Genomic DNA, 14,229 nt, shown 5'->3' on the forward strand with positions numbered 1-14,229 from the left:
GGCTATCTAAGTGTAGGTGAACTGTGATAAAGCTTCCAAACAAATCTATAACTTAAATCCCCTTAGTGCACCTGAGTGGTGCACTTGTGGTCCCGAGGGACTCATTAGCAAAGTGGGAAGATTCAAAGGATTTGCGAATCTTCCAGGAGTCGCATGGAACTGTTTTGAACGTGCACGTCTTCAACACGACTGTTGATAGGCAGAAAGAACTGTGAAGAATAATTCATTGAAAAAGGACGCATTGGCCAGAGACAGTTATTCAGTACAGTAGCATTCACAGTATTGTCATATAAATAAATCAAAATTCTGTAAAAACACCTGGCAGAGATATGTACACTGAGTACACGTTTGTACTTCTACTCTTTTGTTTGATGTATTGTTTATTGCAGGACATTTACTTTAATTAAGTGTAACAGTGATCCTTTTATTTAATATTTAGTCCTCTGTAGGATCCCAGTACCAACCCCCCAGACTGGCTCCTCACCTGGCCGGGACTGACTCTTCTTCTCACTCCTCTTCTTGTCTTTCCAATTGCGCCGCGATCCCGTGTGTCAGCCAGACGGGCAACTCAGCAGAACCAGCCAAAAGTGAGTCGTTTTCTCAGAACAATATTTCGGGCTAAAAGTAAACCAATCACAAGAAGAAGAAAAAAGACCCTGAAATCATCTTTCAGCTCAGACAGTGCTTCAGGGAAACATCTGGACCAGTCCTTCATCCCTGCCTGAAGAGCTTCTGAGCCGAAACACACAGTTGGTAGACTGTTTTTCCCTGCAGCCGGAAATTTCTTTTAATTCTGTCAAAATTCTTATTGTTATACCAATTCACTATTGCCATCCTTCCTGCAAACTATGCTCCGTTTGTATCAAGAAAACACAATGTTGAATGTTACAGTATCAGCAACAGCATCATGCTGTATGTTTTAATTTGTTGCAATATATGTATGTGTGTGTGTATGTATGTGTATATATATATATATATATATATATATATACATACACACACATACTCCATTCAACAAATGACAGATCCTCAGTGCTTACTTTTGTTTATATATATATATATATATATATGCGTGTGTGTGTATATATATGTGTGTGTGTATGTATGTATATATACAAATATACATAATGTACATAATGTGTGTGTATGTATATATATATATATATATATATATATATGTGTATGTATGTATGTGTATACACACACACACTGTGTATAGTATAAGTATATGTGTGTATATAATGTATATGTATGTGTATATATATATACATGTCTATGATGTTTATTTATTTTTAGTCATATTTAATTATACCTCATAATAAATAAATTAATTATACCTCACAATAAATATAATGCAATATTGTTATTTCTCTTAAAAAAAATGTTTTGTTGGAATCGATTATTGTTTTTTTTTGTTTTGTATCTTATTGTTTGTGTTATTATTCCATAACGATGCTCTCGTCGTTGCGGTGCCTTATCTGTTGCTGAACAGGCAGTGACCTCACGGCGCCATATTAAAATGCTCCCTCCTCTTTGCCTGTGAGGTCTTAGCTTCGTTAGCAGCAGCTAGACGCGAGTCTGCTTCTTACATCCACTAGACGGACAGAGAGCGACGGCGTGATGGAAATTGACTCGCTTCAAGAGGCGCTCAGAGGTCACTTCTGCTCACTTCGATATATTTGGTGTTTTTTTTAGACCGCGCGTTGTGCCCGTGGCCTCCGAACGCGCTGTATTGTTGCGAAAGCAAACGGATTCTAGCTAACAAGCTAACGTCGCTCGCTAGCGGCTACTCGCGAGAAGCTAACGCTAACTGTACGAGCGGCTTTCACGGAAATGGGTCCGCTCTGTCCAATGCATGAGCCAGGGAGGAAAGCGCACTAAAACATGACTCTCCTCTTCACCCGTGCGGGTGAACGTCTTTGTATTTGTGCCTCAATAATTAGATTTTAATTTGCTGTCGGACGTCATTGTCCGGGTTGAAATAGCTGTCCGGTGTCACCGGCTAATCGGTAGACTGCCGTTTGTGCCGGCTAACTTCACATGCTAGCCAGTGCGCTAAACTTGAGCTAGCTCCAGCTAGGGAGCACCCGCTAGCCCGCTAACGTTACGTTGTGTAGATGGCTCACGTTAAATGAACAATGTTGTCGCCTTCGACCAAACTGTCGCCACAAAAACCCGCTAACGAGCTTCGTTTAGTCCAGCTCGCCAGAATACCGACGCTTTATAGCTTTATATGATCACAACTGGAGGTGAAATCAACGCCTGTCCTCCTCTGAACAGGCTCGTACACAACGTAATGTACGTTTTGTTTTCCTCTCCTCAGATTTTGATAAGAAAGCAAAGTCGGAGTCGACTCCTCTTCTGGAGCAGTTTCTATGTCATGTTGCCAAGACTGGAGAGACCATGTAAGTGAACATAGTGGATCAATAATGCTCGCTTTACTGGCGTCACTGCAATACTACAACACATAATACTGCTGTTATGATTCATGATGTAACTGTTTTCATAACCTTTGTAAATGTGCGGTCCAGCTAAAAATGTTTACACAGAATTTGCAGGATTTCATTGTTTGATGTTGACTCTTTCTGATTAACACGTTTCCATAGCTTACGTGACATGCAACCATTGCATGCTTTTGTGTTCCCCCCCGCCCCCGTTTTTTACCTGTATGCTAATGCATTGATCCTTATTCTGCTTACCGTTTTCCCCTAGGGTTCAATGGTCTCAATTTAAGAACTACTTCCTGTTTAAATTGGAGATGGTGATGGATGACTTTAGCGCCTCGACACCTGAGCAAAGAGGTCCTGCAAATCCCAACGTGGAATCAATTCCATTTGAAGATATGAAGGAGAGAATCCTGAAGATTGTGAAGGGTTACAATGGGTAGGTGATTATCTGAAATGGCACGTATCTGTTGCATGGTAATAGTGGTGGGCTGACTGCATGGATGGAGTAGCCAGATATAACATGTATGGTTCCATGTGACTAATGCACAGGTGTCCTCTAGTCCCGCTCACCCAATTTGCTACACAGATATATGTATTCTAAAACATAATGGTTATTAAGTTCTTCCATCCTCTGGTACGACTGTAAAATTACACAGTATGGCTGTTTAGTTTTTTGTCACCGTGCAATGTGTCAGTGATGGTGCAAAATAATGATTCATGGGTGACAAAAATCTCAGTTTATTCAAGCTGTAGCTGTAGATTTTTTTCCCTCCACAATGATTGTGAGGTTGTTCGGATCCATTTTGATATGAGATGTGTTGATACGCAGACCAGAGACGCACAGATATAGAACGGAACTTAACCCAGACCCAGTAAGATGAACTATAATTTCGACCCGGCACAACACGTGTGAGGAGGTCTTGGTTTACTTGGAAGTAAGCGAGCGCATGACAGCTTCTACATCAGACGCTAACCGGAAATAAAAAAGTGTACGCCGCTGTTCACATGTTTCGTCTAAAAACACATGGAAAACACTAGCCGTGCCGCTTTCATTGTTTTTATCTAAGGTGCTTGGGCGGTTGCACTCCTGTCGCCCCTGCTGTTACTAACCAACCAAAATATGGCCGCTGCTATGATGACAACATTATTTAATTTCGCAGTAAACCTCACTGACTAAACTAAACAAAGTCAAAATGAAGGAAAAAAAATAGATTTCCAGCACCATAAATCCCTCACAGTGGCGTTGCTGCTCGATTTGGCTGACCTTTCAACCAGATGTTGTGATGTTTTTGGAAGGAAAGGGTGAAGCAAGAAAAACCGTGCGTGGGACGGATTCTAAAGCTCACTAAAATGATTAACTTCTACCATGGACTGATATTTACTGAGAAAAGAAATCTGCTGGCTGTGATTGGCTGTTCCTGACACGTGGTGCGCTCTGAGGGGTTCCAAAAAAGAGTTTTTTTTTTTTTATATATATAAGAAAGTTGAATGAAGTTTTTTTTTTTTTTTTTTTTTACCACGATACAACTAGTGACATTGGTGGTTTAAAAAAAAAAGTACTCTTGAGATTTTTGATACATATTCAACAGCAAGGTGAATATATTAATTAAAAAATCATAGTTATGTCCTGCTTCCAACCTATTCAAAGTGAGGATTTTCAGCTTTTCTATATTTTATGACAGTAAATGGAGAATCTCTGGTTTTGGGAGAGTTGGTTGAGCAAAACAATTAATTTGAAGAAAACACATTCGGCATATTTTAATGTTTTCGACATGTTTATCGGCCAAGTGATAAACCGAGGAAATAATCATCAGACTAATTGATTATAATTGTGTGTATGTGTATATATATAATTACACACTAATTAAGTGATGGTTTGTAAAAGTTAAGACGTAATTGATTGACATGTTTAATGGGTGTAAATGATCACAAATGCAATTATTTGATCATGCTACAGTAATATGCAATTACCGTAAAAATGCGTGTTAAGCCGCAACTACTAAATAAAAAAAACAGCTGTATTTAATATGGGTGGGGGGAAAATCGATTCAGCATAGTATCGCGATAGTTTGCGTGGCAATATAGTATCGATACACGGAAGCCAAGTATTGATCTTTTTTTTTTATGTAATCAATTATGGGAGGCATCGGAGAAAGAAATGAGAAATGCGCCGTCCGCGTGTAAATCAAACGTCTGGACTTCCTGTCACTCGTAGCGGCGCTGCTGCACAGCTGTTGCACGGCGCACAGGACAAAGTCCGCGACACGGCGCTGGTCAAAGACGTTAACTCAAGCATGAATCAAACTGGATGCTGGTACTCTCGTAGCGCTGGGAGCGGCCGGTGTTACGGATTAACAGACGGCCGTGTTAACTGGTGACTTCCGGCCGAAAGTCGCGAGTTAACACGGCCGCCTGTTAATCCGTAACACCGTCATCCCGACGCAGTTCCTGGAGAAGTAATATTATGAACCCAGACACGACGGCGTTCAATGCTCGGACATCTTTGGGATTTCCACAACAAGTATGAAGCAGAAATAGTAGTTATTTTCATGGTGGCGGGAGAAATGGAAACTCTTTGCACGGAGATAAACCACAGAGATAAGCCCGGCCCCTCTCTGGTGCGTCCAGCTCGAATGATGAGACTATGCAGACTGTAACACAAGCAGTTCAGTTTGTCAGGTGCAACATTTATGAAAGTTTGTCTGCTTGACGGTCACATTTTGCTGCAATAAAAAAAATATTGAAGTGAGATGAACAGACTGAAAATGGTATCTTCTTAGATACAATATGTTGACAGTTTTCCTTTGGGAACAATTTGCGGTGAAAAAAAGGGAATAAAATCGCAATACTCAATATATCGCAGAATCGTGATAAAATCGAATCGTGGGACCTCTGGTGATTCCCACCCCTAGTATTTAATCATATACAAGACGCGGCGATTTCGAAGCTGCTACTACTGGTCGAGGCTGGACGAGCTTTCTCTGTGGTTGTCGGGGAGCTAGCTGCTGACAACACTGTTGTTTACTTTACAGCTAGCTCGAGCGCAAGCTAGCGAGCACTAGCTGCAGCTGCCACAAGAATTGTGGCTGCACTGTTTGAGCTCAAGTAAACAACAGTGTTGTCAGTGCTAGCTGCAGCAGCTAGCTAGCGCTCACTAGCTCGCTGGGTTATGACCCCTGCCGTCAGACTTGTTTTCCATCGCGCCTCCTCGGGTGAGCGTGGTCACATTGTCGGTGGGTGCCGGCGGAGAGCAAAGTGGGGTGGCTGGGTGAGGGACGGGGAGGACAGCAGGGAGTTTGGTTGCTGCTGAGAAGACCCTGTTTTTCAGTGAGATCACTCGTGAAGGGGATTTGGGAATATTTCACGTGCATTTTGACACCGTATATCTCTGCAACTGCTGCTAAATTTAGAATTGGAAAAATCCACAAATGCACCGTTTAGAAAAAAGTAGCGGCTTATAACCCGATTTTTGCGGTATATATTTTTCCATTTCTAGTGATGTTGATGCACAACACCACCCAGCTATCCCTCAGTTCTTACCAAATAAAAAACATTTGCAAATTAGTATAGAAGTATATCACCTAAATGACACACTTTCCATTCACTGCATATTCATTGTCGCTTTCTCCCATTAATTCTAGAATTCCATTTACAATCCAGCGCTTGTGCGAGCTGCTCACAGAACCCAAGAGGAACTACACAGGAACTGATAAGTTTCTTCGGGGGGTGGAGAAGGTATGTCCCAATCATCGTGGCTGTTAAAAAAAAAAAAACGTTTTTAACCTGCTCTCACCTGTTATCACTCATTTGGGAATTCTTGTTTCTGTCCAGAATGTAATGGTGGTAAGCTGTGTTCACCCAACCTCAGAGTAAGTGTCACGTCCAAATGTTTTTGTCTAAACGAAATAACAACTGAATATCATGTTTTGGGAATCCTGTTTTAAAGGTGTTTTTGTTTTTCTTAACTTGGTCTTACAGAAAAAATGGATGCAGTGCTGTCAACAGAATGAATGGAGTGATGCTTCCTGGGAACACATCTGCTTTTACAGAGAGGTTGTGTTGGGGACAGATTTGGCCCTTGATTCTAAAATACACATAAAAAGATCATAATTTTCATTATTGTAAAAAAAAAAACACAAAAAAGATTTCTTTCCTTTTCCTCATTTTTCCTGATGTTTAAAAAAAAAAAAAATGTAGGAAAGTCAACGGTCCTGGAACTCCCCGGCCGCTGAACCGACCGAAGCTGTCTCTGGCTAACTCACTAGCAGCCAATGGCCTGCCGGACAGCACAGACGACAAAGACCTCAACACAGAGCAAGAAGATGACGACGACAATGACGACAAAGACTCCAGGTATGTCGCCAGAAAATCTGTTCGACGTGTTCGACATAAACCCACGGGAATCCCATTTGTATCTCTGCTTCTCTTTTGTTCGCTAGCGAGGTTTCTGCATCGGGGGGTTCCCTGGGGAGCTCGGTGAAGAACAAACACCAAGAGGACGAGGAAGAGGACATGGAAGCCGACCACCAGGAAGTGAAGAGACTTAAATTCAGCAAGGACGACGAGGAAGAGGACGACGACGAGGATGACGAGGAAGATCAGGAGGCAGACACACTGAGGCCTTCACGCGCCGCCTGCCTCTCAAAAGAGGCAGAAGCCATGGTCCAGGAGGACGAGGAGGAGAAGGCTGGGTACGGCAAGAAGAATGAAGCCTCCAGCAGTGCGGCTGCTGCCGAGGATCAAGGTAGTGTTGTTTTCTTACGTGCCGTGTGTGTTAATTGGTTTGTTTGCGGTGCACTTTGTGCTACTGAGGGGAAATTATGATATGGGCTGTTTGTGCACTAACACTTTCTTGTAAAAAAAGCTGAGTTCACCCAAGTAGGTAATGGGAAAAGTTGAGCGACTCGACAATTGCTCTTTCTTTATTTGGCTGCACATTACACTCCGGTGTGATGCCAGTTTGTTAGCTACAGGTGCGTTATACTGACAGTTGTTTCTATAATTTTGTACACTCCATTTATATCAATGTGGGAAGTCTAGATAAAAAAAAACACCTATGTTTTCTTCAGTTGCACGGCACCACAAACTGCAGCCTCCAAAATTATCATACGGTTGTTTCAACACATTTATGAAACAGTTGACCAAAAACTGAATATCGTAACCTTTCTTTTGCAGGACTGTTTATTAGCCTGCATTAGTTTTAGTAACGTATTAACTGCTGAATATATATCGAACCAAATGTGTGCCAGGCTGACTAATGGACATGGAGCCTCCCTGTCTTTTTATTATCATGATTTTGAATAATACAATTTTGTTGAACCTTTTTTTTTGTTCCTTTTACATGAGCAGCTTATTTCAAACTAACTTTGTAATTCCTCCCATGTAGTAGTGGCGGACAGTCACTTTTAGTGATGAACACATACGTTTTAGTTTTGTACACACTTGTTTGTGTTTTGGTTTAGCACGTGCGCAACAATGAAGAAGACCCAACACCCGATGAACTACGTCACTCCCACACATTGTGCTTTGTAGGAATGGGCATTTCAAGCAAATAATTATTTCAATCTGAAACTCAAAACATACTCTGTCATCCCATCTTTTGCACCACAGAACCAACAAGCAGCACGCAGGCCGAGGTGTGTGCGGGCTCCGGTCCGGAGGCTGAGCAGGCCGAGAGGGAGGTGCCATGCGGCTCCCAGGAGGAGGGCACTGACATGGATCAGACGGAGCAGCAGGCACCTGCAGGCGTCCTGGAGAGCCCCGAGACCAGCAGGGACAGCGAGGAAAGCAACAGTGACCCAGTCAGCAGCAGCAGCAGTAGCAGCAGCAGCAGCAGCGGTAGCAGCTGTAGCATCGAGGAGAGTGCAGAAGCCACCAGAGAAGACATAGCGCTCGCTCCCTCCAGCAGTACATCTGAACCTCCTACAGAGGGCGCCATGGAAAGTGCCACCTTGAACACTGGGACCACTGAGGAGCCCATGGAGCAGGACTAGACTGAATGCCCCCCCCTCCTCCCCCTGCAGCCATGTGTGACCATGAACCAGCTTGTCCTTGAATCCAGCTTGACTGTCACTGGGAATGAGGACAACTATACCTCGTACACAGGACGGACGCCTCGTCCCACTTTTGGACACTCCTCCAAAATGGCTACCTGGCATTGATGTGGGCATACAAATAAATTTTCATTTGAAGTTTTCTTTCTTTTTAACTGGAATATTTTATTGATCTTATTATCCTCTATTTTAAAGTTTCCCTTTAAAAGGGGTTGGTTTCAGCAGTTTTGAGTTTCGTGGCTGGATTTTATTTTATTTTTTATGCTCAGTGCGGTTGTTCGGATGCTGGGGTGGTCTGGTTCTTTTTCTTCTACCACTCACTCAACCATGTGGACGTTGTGACCCGGCAGTCAACGTTAGGCCCAGCGTACCACACTGCCTGGGTCAGACCGGAGCCACGCCAGCCCCTGGTTATTCATGCGATGGTTAACGATATGAGCGACCACCACCATTTCTGTTCCTGACAAAGTTCCACCAGGCTGTTGAGAACCTACGTTGTTTTAAATGAGATTTCTCTATCCTTATGAGATGGGAGACTTTTTTTTTTTCTTTCTCCCCCTTATGTCCTTATAATTATTTTAACCATATTTTGTTTTGCATTGATACACTACCAATCCCACTAACAATACAATGACATGCTACCTTGTTGAGGCGTCTTCTGTAAAATGATATATTTTGGATGCATAAAACCACCATAATTTATATGATCATTTCAATTCAATTAGTTATTTTGGAGTATGTTTTTCTCATATTTTTTTGGTTTTGTCTGCCAGTTGTAGTTTACAAAACCAGCTGTAAGTACAAAGATGACTTCTGCTTTCTTTGTATCGTGATGTCACCGTGTTGTTTCACCGACCGATATCCGGAGCAGTCTCTGGTTCCAGTTCTACACCTGTTTCTGCAGCTGTACTTTTTGATATTTAGAATTTTAAATTTCTGTAAAGTAGATTTTTGTAGATTGTAATACAGTATGTGTTCACTGCCTTTGTGAAACCATATATAATTGTATAATTTCTGTGTATACTCTGAATGCTTCTGCTTTCAGTGCGTTATTCAGAAACGGCAATAAATGTTAACATTTTTATGCGTGGTGGTCTTGCTTGCTTTCCACGCAGCTCTCGGCATCGCCGACATGGGAACTGACTCGTTAGCGGCGTTGGTAACCAACGCACCTGAGCTCTTCCGCCGACCAATCACGTTCATCGTTTTGACGCAAGCGTCTTGCTTAGACACTACCGCTTTTCTCCACTTCTATTTTGGAAGTTGACTCGACCGCCACAAACCTCTGCTGTGCCCACGCTGCGTACTAATTGTTGACAGCATGTACCGGTATACTCCTTCATTGTGGTGTTAATAGGGAGTGATGCCAAAATGCAGCTTCAGAGCACCACTGCCAATTGTCGAATATTAAAGCCAAGTGCTTCTCAAAGAGTTTTCTTTCGTGAGCATCTCCAGACAGGGCAAAGGCACGATGGCAACGGCTCAAGAAGATGGAGAGGCAACACAAGATGCGTTTGGCAAACTTCTCCCGTAGAGGCCCTCCATCTGTTATGGGGCTCTGGTCCTAAAACAGAGGGCTGAATAAATTAAGTCCCCAATATCTGCTTTCACTGCTGAAATTTGCCCAGGCTCCCGAAGGAAATAAAGAAAGTGGGACTGCATTAATCCGCGCCGCTTTAACCGGTGGGCTTTGAAGACTTGTCTCCGGGGAAACAAATACCAGGTCAGGAGGGATATTAAAAACGGCTTGACACGGAACCGCTTTTAATCTGACCACAACTTTATGAGCGGCAGATGATTTAGACGGAGGAGGACGGCGGCTCGGGGGAAGTCTCCACAGACCTTTGAAGAGACGTCGGACGCCTGCCAGAAAATGTGCGGTCGACCTGCCGCTCGGCATCTTCGTGACTCCTGGCTTTACAGCATCATCACTGCACTGATTTTCTTTCCCCTCCGGGTCCCAAAATGATATCTTCACCGCCTTCTGCGTCTGCAGCCGTGGGGAACACGACTCTTATTAGCAGGGTGCAACATTTTATAAAAGGTAAATACACCCGCCTGGTCGTTGTGAGAGCAGCAAGCCGCCTCTGGCCTCCCCGAGAAAGCAACACAAATCCAATTAAATTGAAAGTGAAATGAAACACCCTGCAGGGCATTTCCTAGAAAGTGCGATGGCATTGCTTTAGTTTGCATTCCAAATAGTTTTTAAGAATTATTTTTTCAATAAAAAATATGGATGTTGGTGTTTATCATAGTAGTAGTAGTTAGTGTATATGCATGTATACATTAAATAGCGATAGCTGCAGTGAGTAAAGTGAAGCCTTTGATCAAACTAGTTAGTAAAGTAACTATGAAATTAAACTCTTCCTCATTTCACTTCTGACCCCTGTGGAGGCCCCTCGTGGACCCCTGGGGGCCTCTGGACTACACCAAAAAAAACACTGGGCTGCCGGATGTAGTTATACTCTCGTTTCATGCGTCACCACCTGCCTCAAGAGAAGAACTTTTAAATGGATCCGTGGTCAGCGTTGGTGCGTACCGAATCCAGCTAATTGTCCCGAGTCATCAGGTTCGGGGCCTTCAGTGTCGGACACACTTGGTGACACTGACGGGATTAAAAGTAGAAATACATCAAGTCCTCAGAAAGTCATTATCACGCAGGAGTTTCCCTTTTAGTCCAAGTCGAGAGTTTTTTTTCACACGTGCGTATTGAAGAGGATTGAAAAGTTCACAGATGGATCTCAGACTGGGGCAATCTCCGTGTCCGCCAATAGAGGGTGCTGTTTAGTTTCCCGAGCCAGACCCAACATGCTTTGCCTGCCCTCTGCAATTCAGAATGCAGGCCGAGTCTTCCTGCTGCTCCTGAATGCTGGCTGTGACACTTTCAATATGCCTCCTTACACACTTGCCTCGAGTCGCCTGGGAAAAGCACACACAGGCACCGCGACCCTCCTTTCAGCTCCATCCGGTGCTGCCCGCTCCACGAACTGCCTGTGAGTGAATGCGAGGCGGCATGGCCATCTTTTTTCTTTATTCGTCAAAATGGCAGTTAGTTTCTGCTGCCGCTTGTTTGAACCTGTGACACATTTATCCCGCCTCCTCAAAAAATAAATCCAACAGACGTGTGTAATTTCTGGCGCTTTCATCAGAGGACGAGTATTCCGCTCGGAAACGCTGGTTTCTTTCCTCGTGGGGAATTGCTTGGTCTCGTCGTATACTTCATAGAAAAATAAACAAGCTGACGTTTTCTCTGCATCGGTTCGGCCACGAGCTGATCCAGGGTCAGGTGTGGAGGGGGGCGCTTTGGCACTCAGATGGGTCAAACATTCTGAACTAGTCTGACAAAATGGCAGACATCAGCAGTGGGTGGGACGCTGTTTAGTTTGTTGGCCGACTAGAAAAGTCTGGGGGTGTGGAGGATAAACACTTATTTTCCCCCACTTCAAGAATACCAAGTCAACCCAAAAACTGGAGACAGCAGAGGAGGCTCCACCGCAGGAGGCCTCAAGACAGACTTCACAAGCACCGCTTAGGCAAAGTGGGGGCGGTGAGAAATACTACTTAATGTTCTGAAATGGTCAGTAAAAAAAAAGGAAAAAGGTAGAGATTCAGTCGTTCTGACGTCGAGGCTCCAGCGGGTTGGAGGAGTGGATTCTTAATGTGGCTCAGTGTGGGGGCGGCACGCTCAGCGGGCACTAAACCTCAGGTGGCTGCTGTTTGAATTTCCACTCCTCTGTCAGAATGGCATCATCACACAGAGAGAGGAACTGCGACTGCTTTGATTCAGCCGGCCTATTTTTTCTTCTGTGTCGTTGCCTATCGGCGTCCTCTCTCAGATAGACTTCAAGTCCCGTCAGAAATGCCAAGATGGAAAACTCGAAGACATCACAGGATACACAAGGTGTACGGTTGGTGCGCAGTAAGAAAGAAGAGAAGAAAAAAAAACCTGCCTGTGAGCGTGGCTGGGGGAAATGACAGCAGTGTTAAAAGAACTGTAAGCAAAAGAGCGAGTGGGAGTTTGACTACAGAAGCTCTTTTACCTGTTTCAAAGACACACATCTTGGTATTGCGGACACATGAAAATACCATGCAGTTCATGAAAAACACATCCAGTACAATCTTTCAAGGCATTCTGGCAACCAGGATCTTCAGCAGCGTTTGGTTTACCCACAAGGTGACCTGAGATGTCTCATTTTGAATGAGCCACACCAGAGAGGTACTGTGGCGCCGGGTCACGTGGGCTTAACAGGCATCAGTTCTGAAACTACATGGAAGCCCATGTAGATATCTCAAGAGGTGAAATCAGGTCACATTGAACTTGTTAGGACTCTAACGCTGCGTTCAGGTGTTCTGAATGTAGCTGTCGACGGCCCACAGCCCTTCTTACTGGCCCACAGAACAGTAAGAAGGGCCACTAACCTCACTAACTATCCAGAGAAACATCTTTGCATCACATTGATGGATTGCCACAACACTTTGTACAGATATTCGTAGTTCCTGGATGATGTCTCAGCAACTATTGGATCAGTTGTCATGGAATTTGTTTCGGACACTCCTGTTCCCCCAGGTTGTAACTGTAATAACTTCTGTGCACCTTTTCTTTTTCTTTTCTTTTTTTTGCGCCATTATCAAGTTAAAATTACAATTTTAACTTTGAAAATGAACTTTGGTTCATGACGAAACACCTGCAAACCTGATGACAGTCATCGTCCTCAGCTCCATTTTGTGTTTCGTGCAAAGTAGCAAACTGTTGCGCGCTAACACACTAGACTGTGATGTCCACCCATCATGTTGAGATGCAGGAAAGTCTTTAATGCAGTCAGCTCTTTATGTCTCTAATGCATTCAGCTGGCTAAATGATGGTACGTTTAGCATTTTTTTGCCACAGTGTTTCATACTGCCACATCTCAACCAACCCACCTTCAGCTCTTTGTAAGCATACATGTGTCCCACAGAATTAAAAAATGCTAAATTTCTCAATGTTTTCTATGTTTCTGATGCACAAGTAGAAAGAAAAAATGTAAATGTTGTCCATGTTCATGCTTAAATATCCCTCTAAAATAAGGAACATGACCAGTATTCCTCCGGTTCTGGTCTTTCTTTTATTACACCCTAATGAAGTACACTAATTGATTTTACTCGACATGTTGGCAGCATAGGGCCTGTCTGCCCCCCTCACACACACACACACACACACACACACACCGACACCGCCCCCCCCCCCCCCCCCCCCCCCTCCCGCCACTCTGTCTAATGGCACTGAAGGGTCTTGTTCATAACAGCCCCATGCTTTTAGAGGCCATTTTCACAGATGCAAACTGCTCTTTGCGCCAGGTTGTAAAGTGTGAATGGGAGACTAATAAAGGTGCAATTACAGCAGTTGTGTGTGTGTGTGTGTGTGTGTGTGTGTGTGTGTGTGTGTGTGTGTGTGTGTGTGTGTGTGTGTGTGTGTGTGTGTGTATGTGCGAGAAAGTGGGAGAGTGTGTTTGGATGCTTTATGATGATGATAATGGCTCGTTAGGCCACACCGGAGAGGCTCGGTCTGAGCCGCTATCTGTCCAAGCAAACACTGACAAACAGGGGTTGGTCAAACCTGTGGGTCAATATGTCTGACAGTAAATAAATAAGAAAGTGACTGGGCGACATACTCTTTATGCGACATCCAATTATTTATTTAAACTCCTCAAAAGCAGCCAAATCTACTTTTTTTGTTTGGAGATGGACTCTGT

At 43.7% G+C, this 14,229-nt stretch overlaps 1 protein-coding gene across 1 annotated transcript; it reads left to right on the forward strand.

Moving 5' to 3' along the window:
* Positions 1-1,612: 1,612 nt before the first annotated feature.
* On the forward strand, positions 1,613-9,576 carry ppp4r2b (protein phosphatase 4, regulatory subunit 2b). The gene is made up of 9 exons (XM_079218600.1): positions 1,613-1,654; positions 2,324-2,405; positions 2,713-2,883; positions 6,089-6,182; positions 6,279-6,316; positions 6,426-6,500; positions 6,645-6,800; positions 6,887-7,191; positions 8,058-9,576. The coding sequence occupies exons 1-9, from the start codon at positions 1,621-1,623 to the stop codon at positions 8,438-8,440; spliced, it is 1,338 nt and encodes a 445-aa protein (XP_079074726.1). The 5' UTR covers positions 1,613-1,620; the 3' UTR covers positions 8,441-9,576.
* Positions 9,577-14,229: the final 4,653 nt, after the last annotated feature.

Source organism: Taurulus bubalis, assembly GCF_910589615.1.
Source record: "Taurulus bubalis genome assembly, chromosome: 5".
NCBI classification, from domain to species: domain Eukaryota; kingdom Metazoa; phylum Chordata; class Actinopteri; order Perciformes; family Cottidae; genus Taurulus; species Taurulus bubalis.

Coding starts and splice junctions, on each gene's coding strand:
- ppp4r2b (XM_079218600.1), top strand. CDS start 1,621: ATGGAAATTGACTCGCTTCAAGAGGCGCTCAGAG. Junction 6,317..6,425: donor TGTGTTCACCCAACCTCAGA/GTAAGTGTCACG, acceptor TTGGTCTTACAG/AAAAAATGGATGCAGTGCTG. Junction 6,801..6,886: donor AATGACGACAAAGACTCCAG/GTATGTCGCCAG, acceptor TTTGTTCGCTAG/CGAGGTTTCTGCATCGGGGG.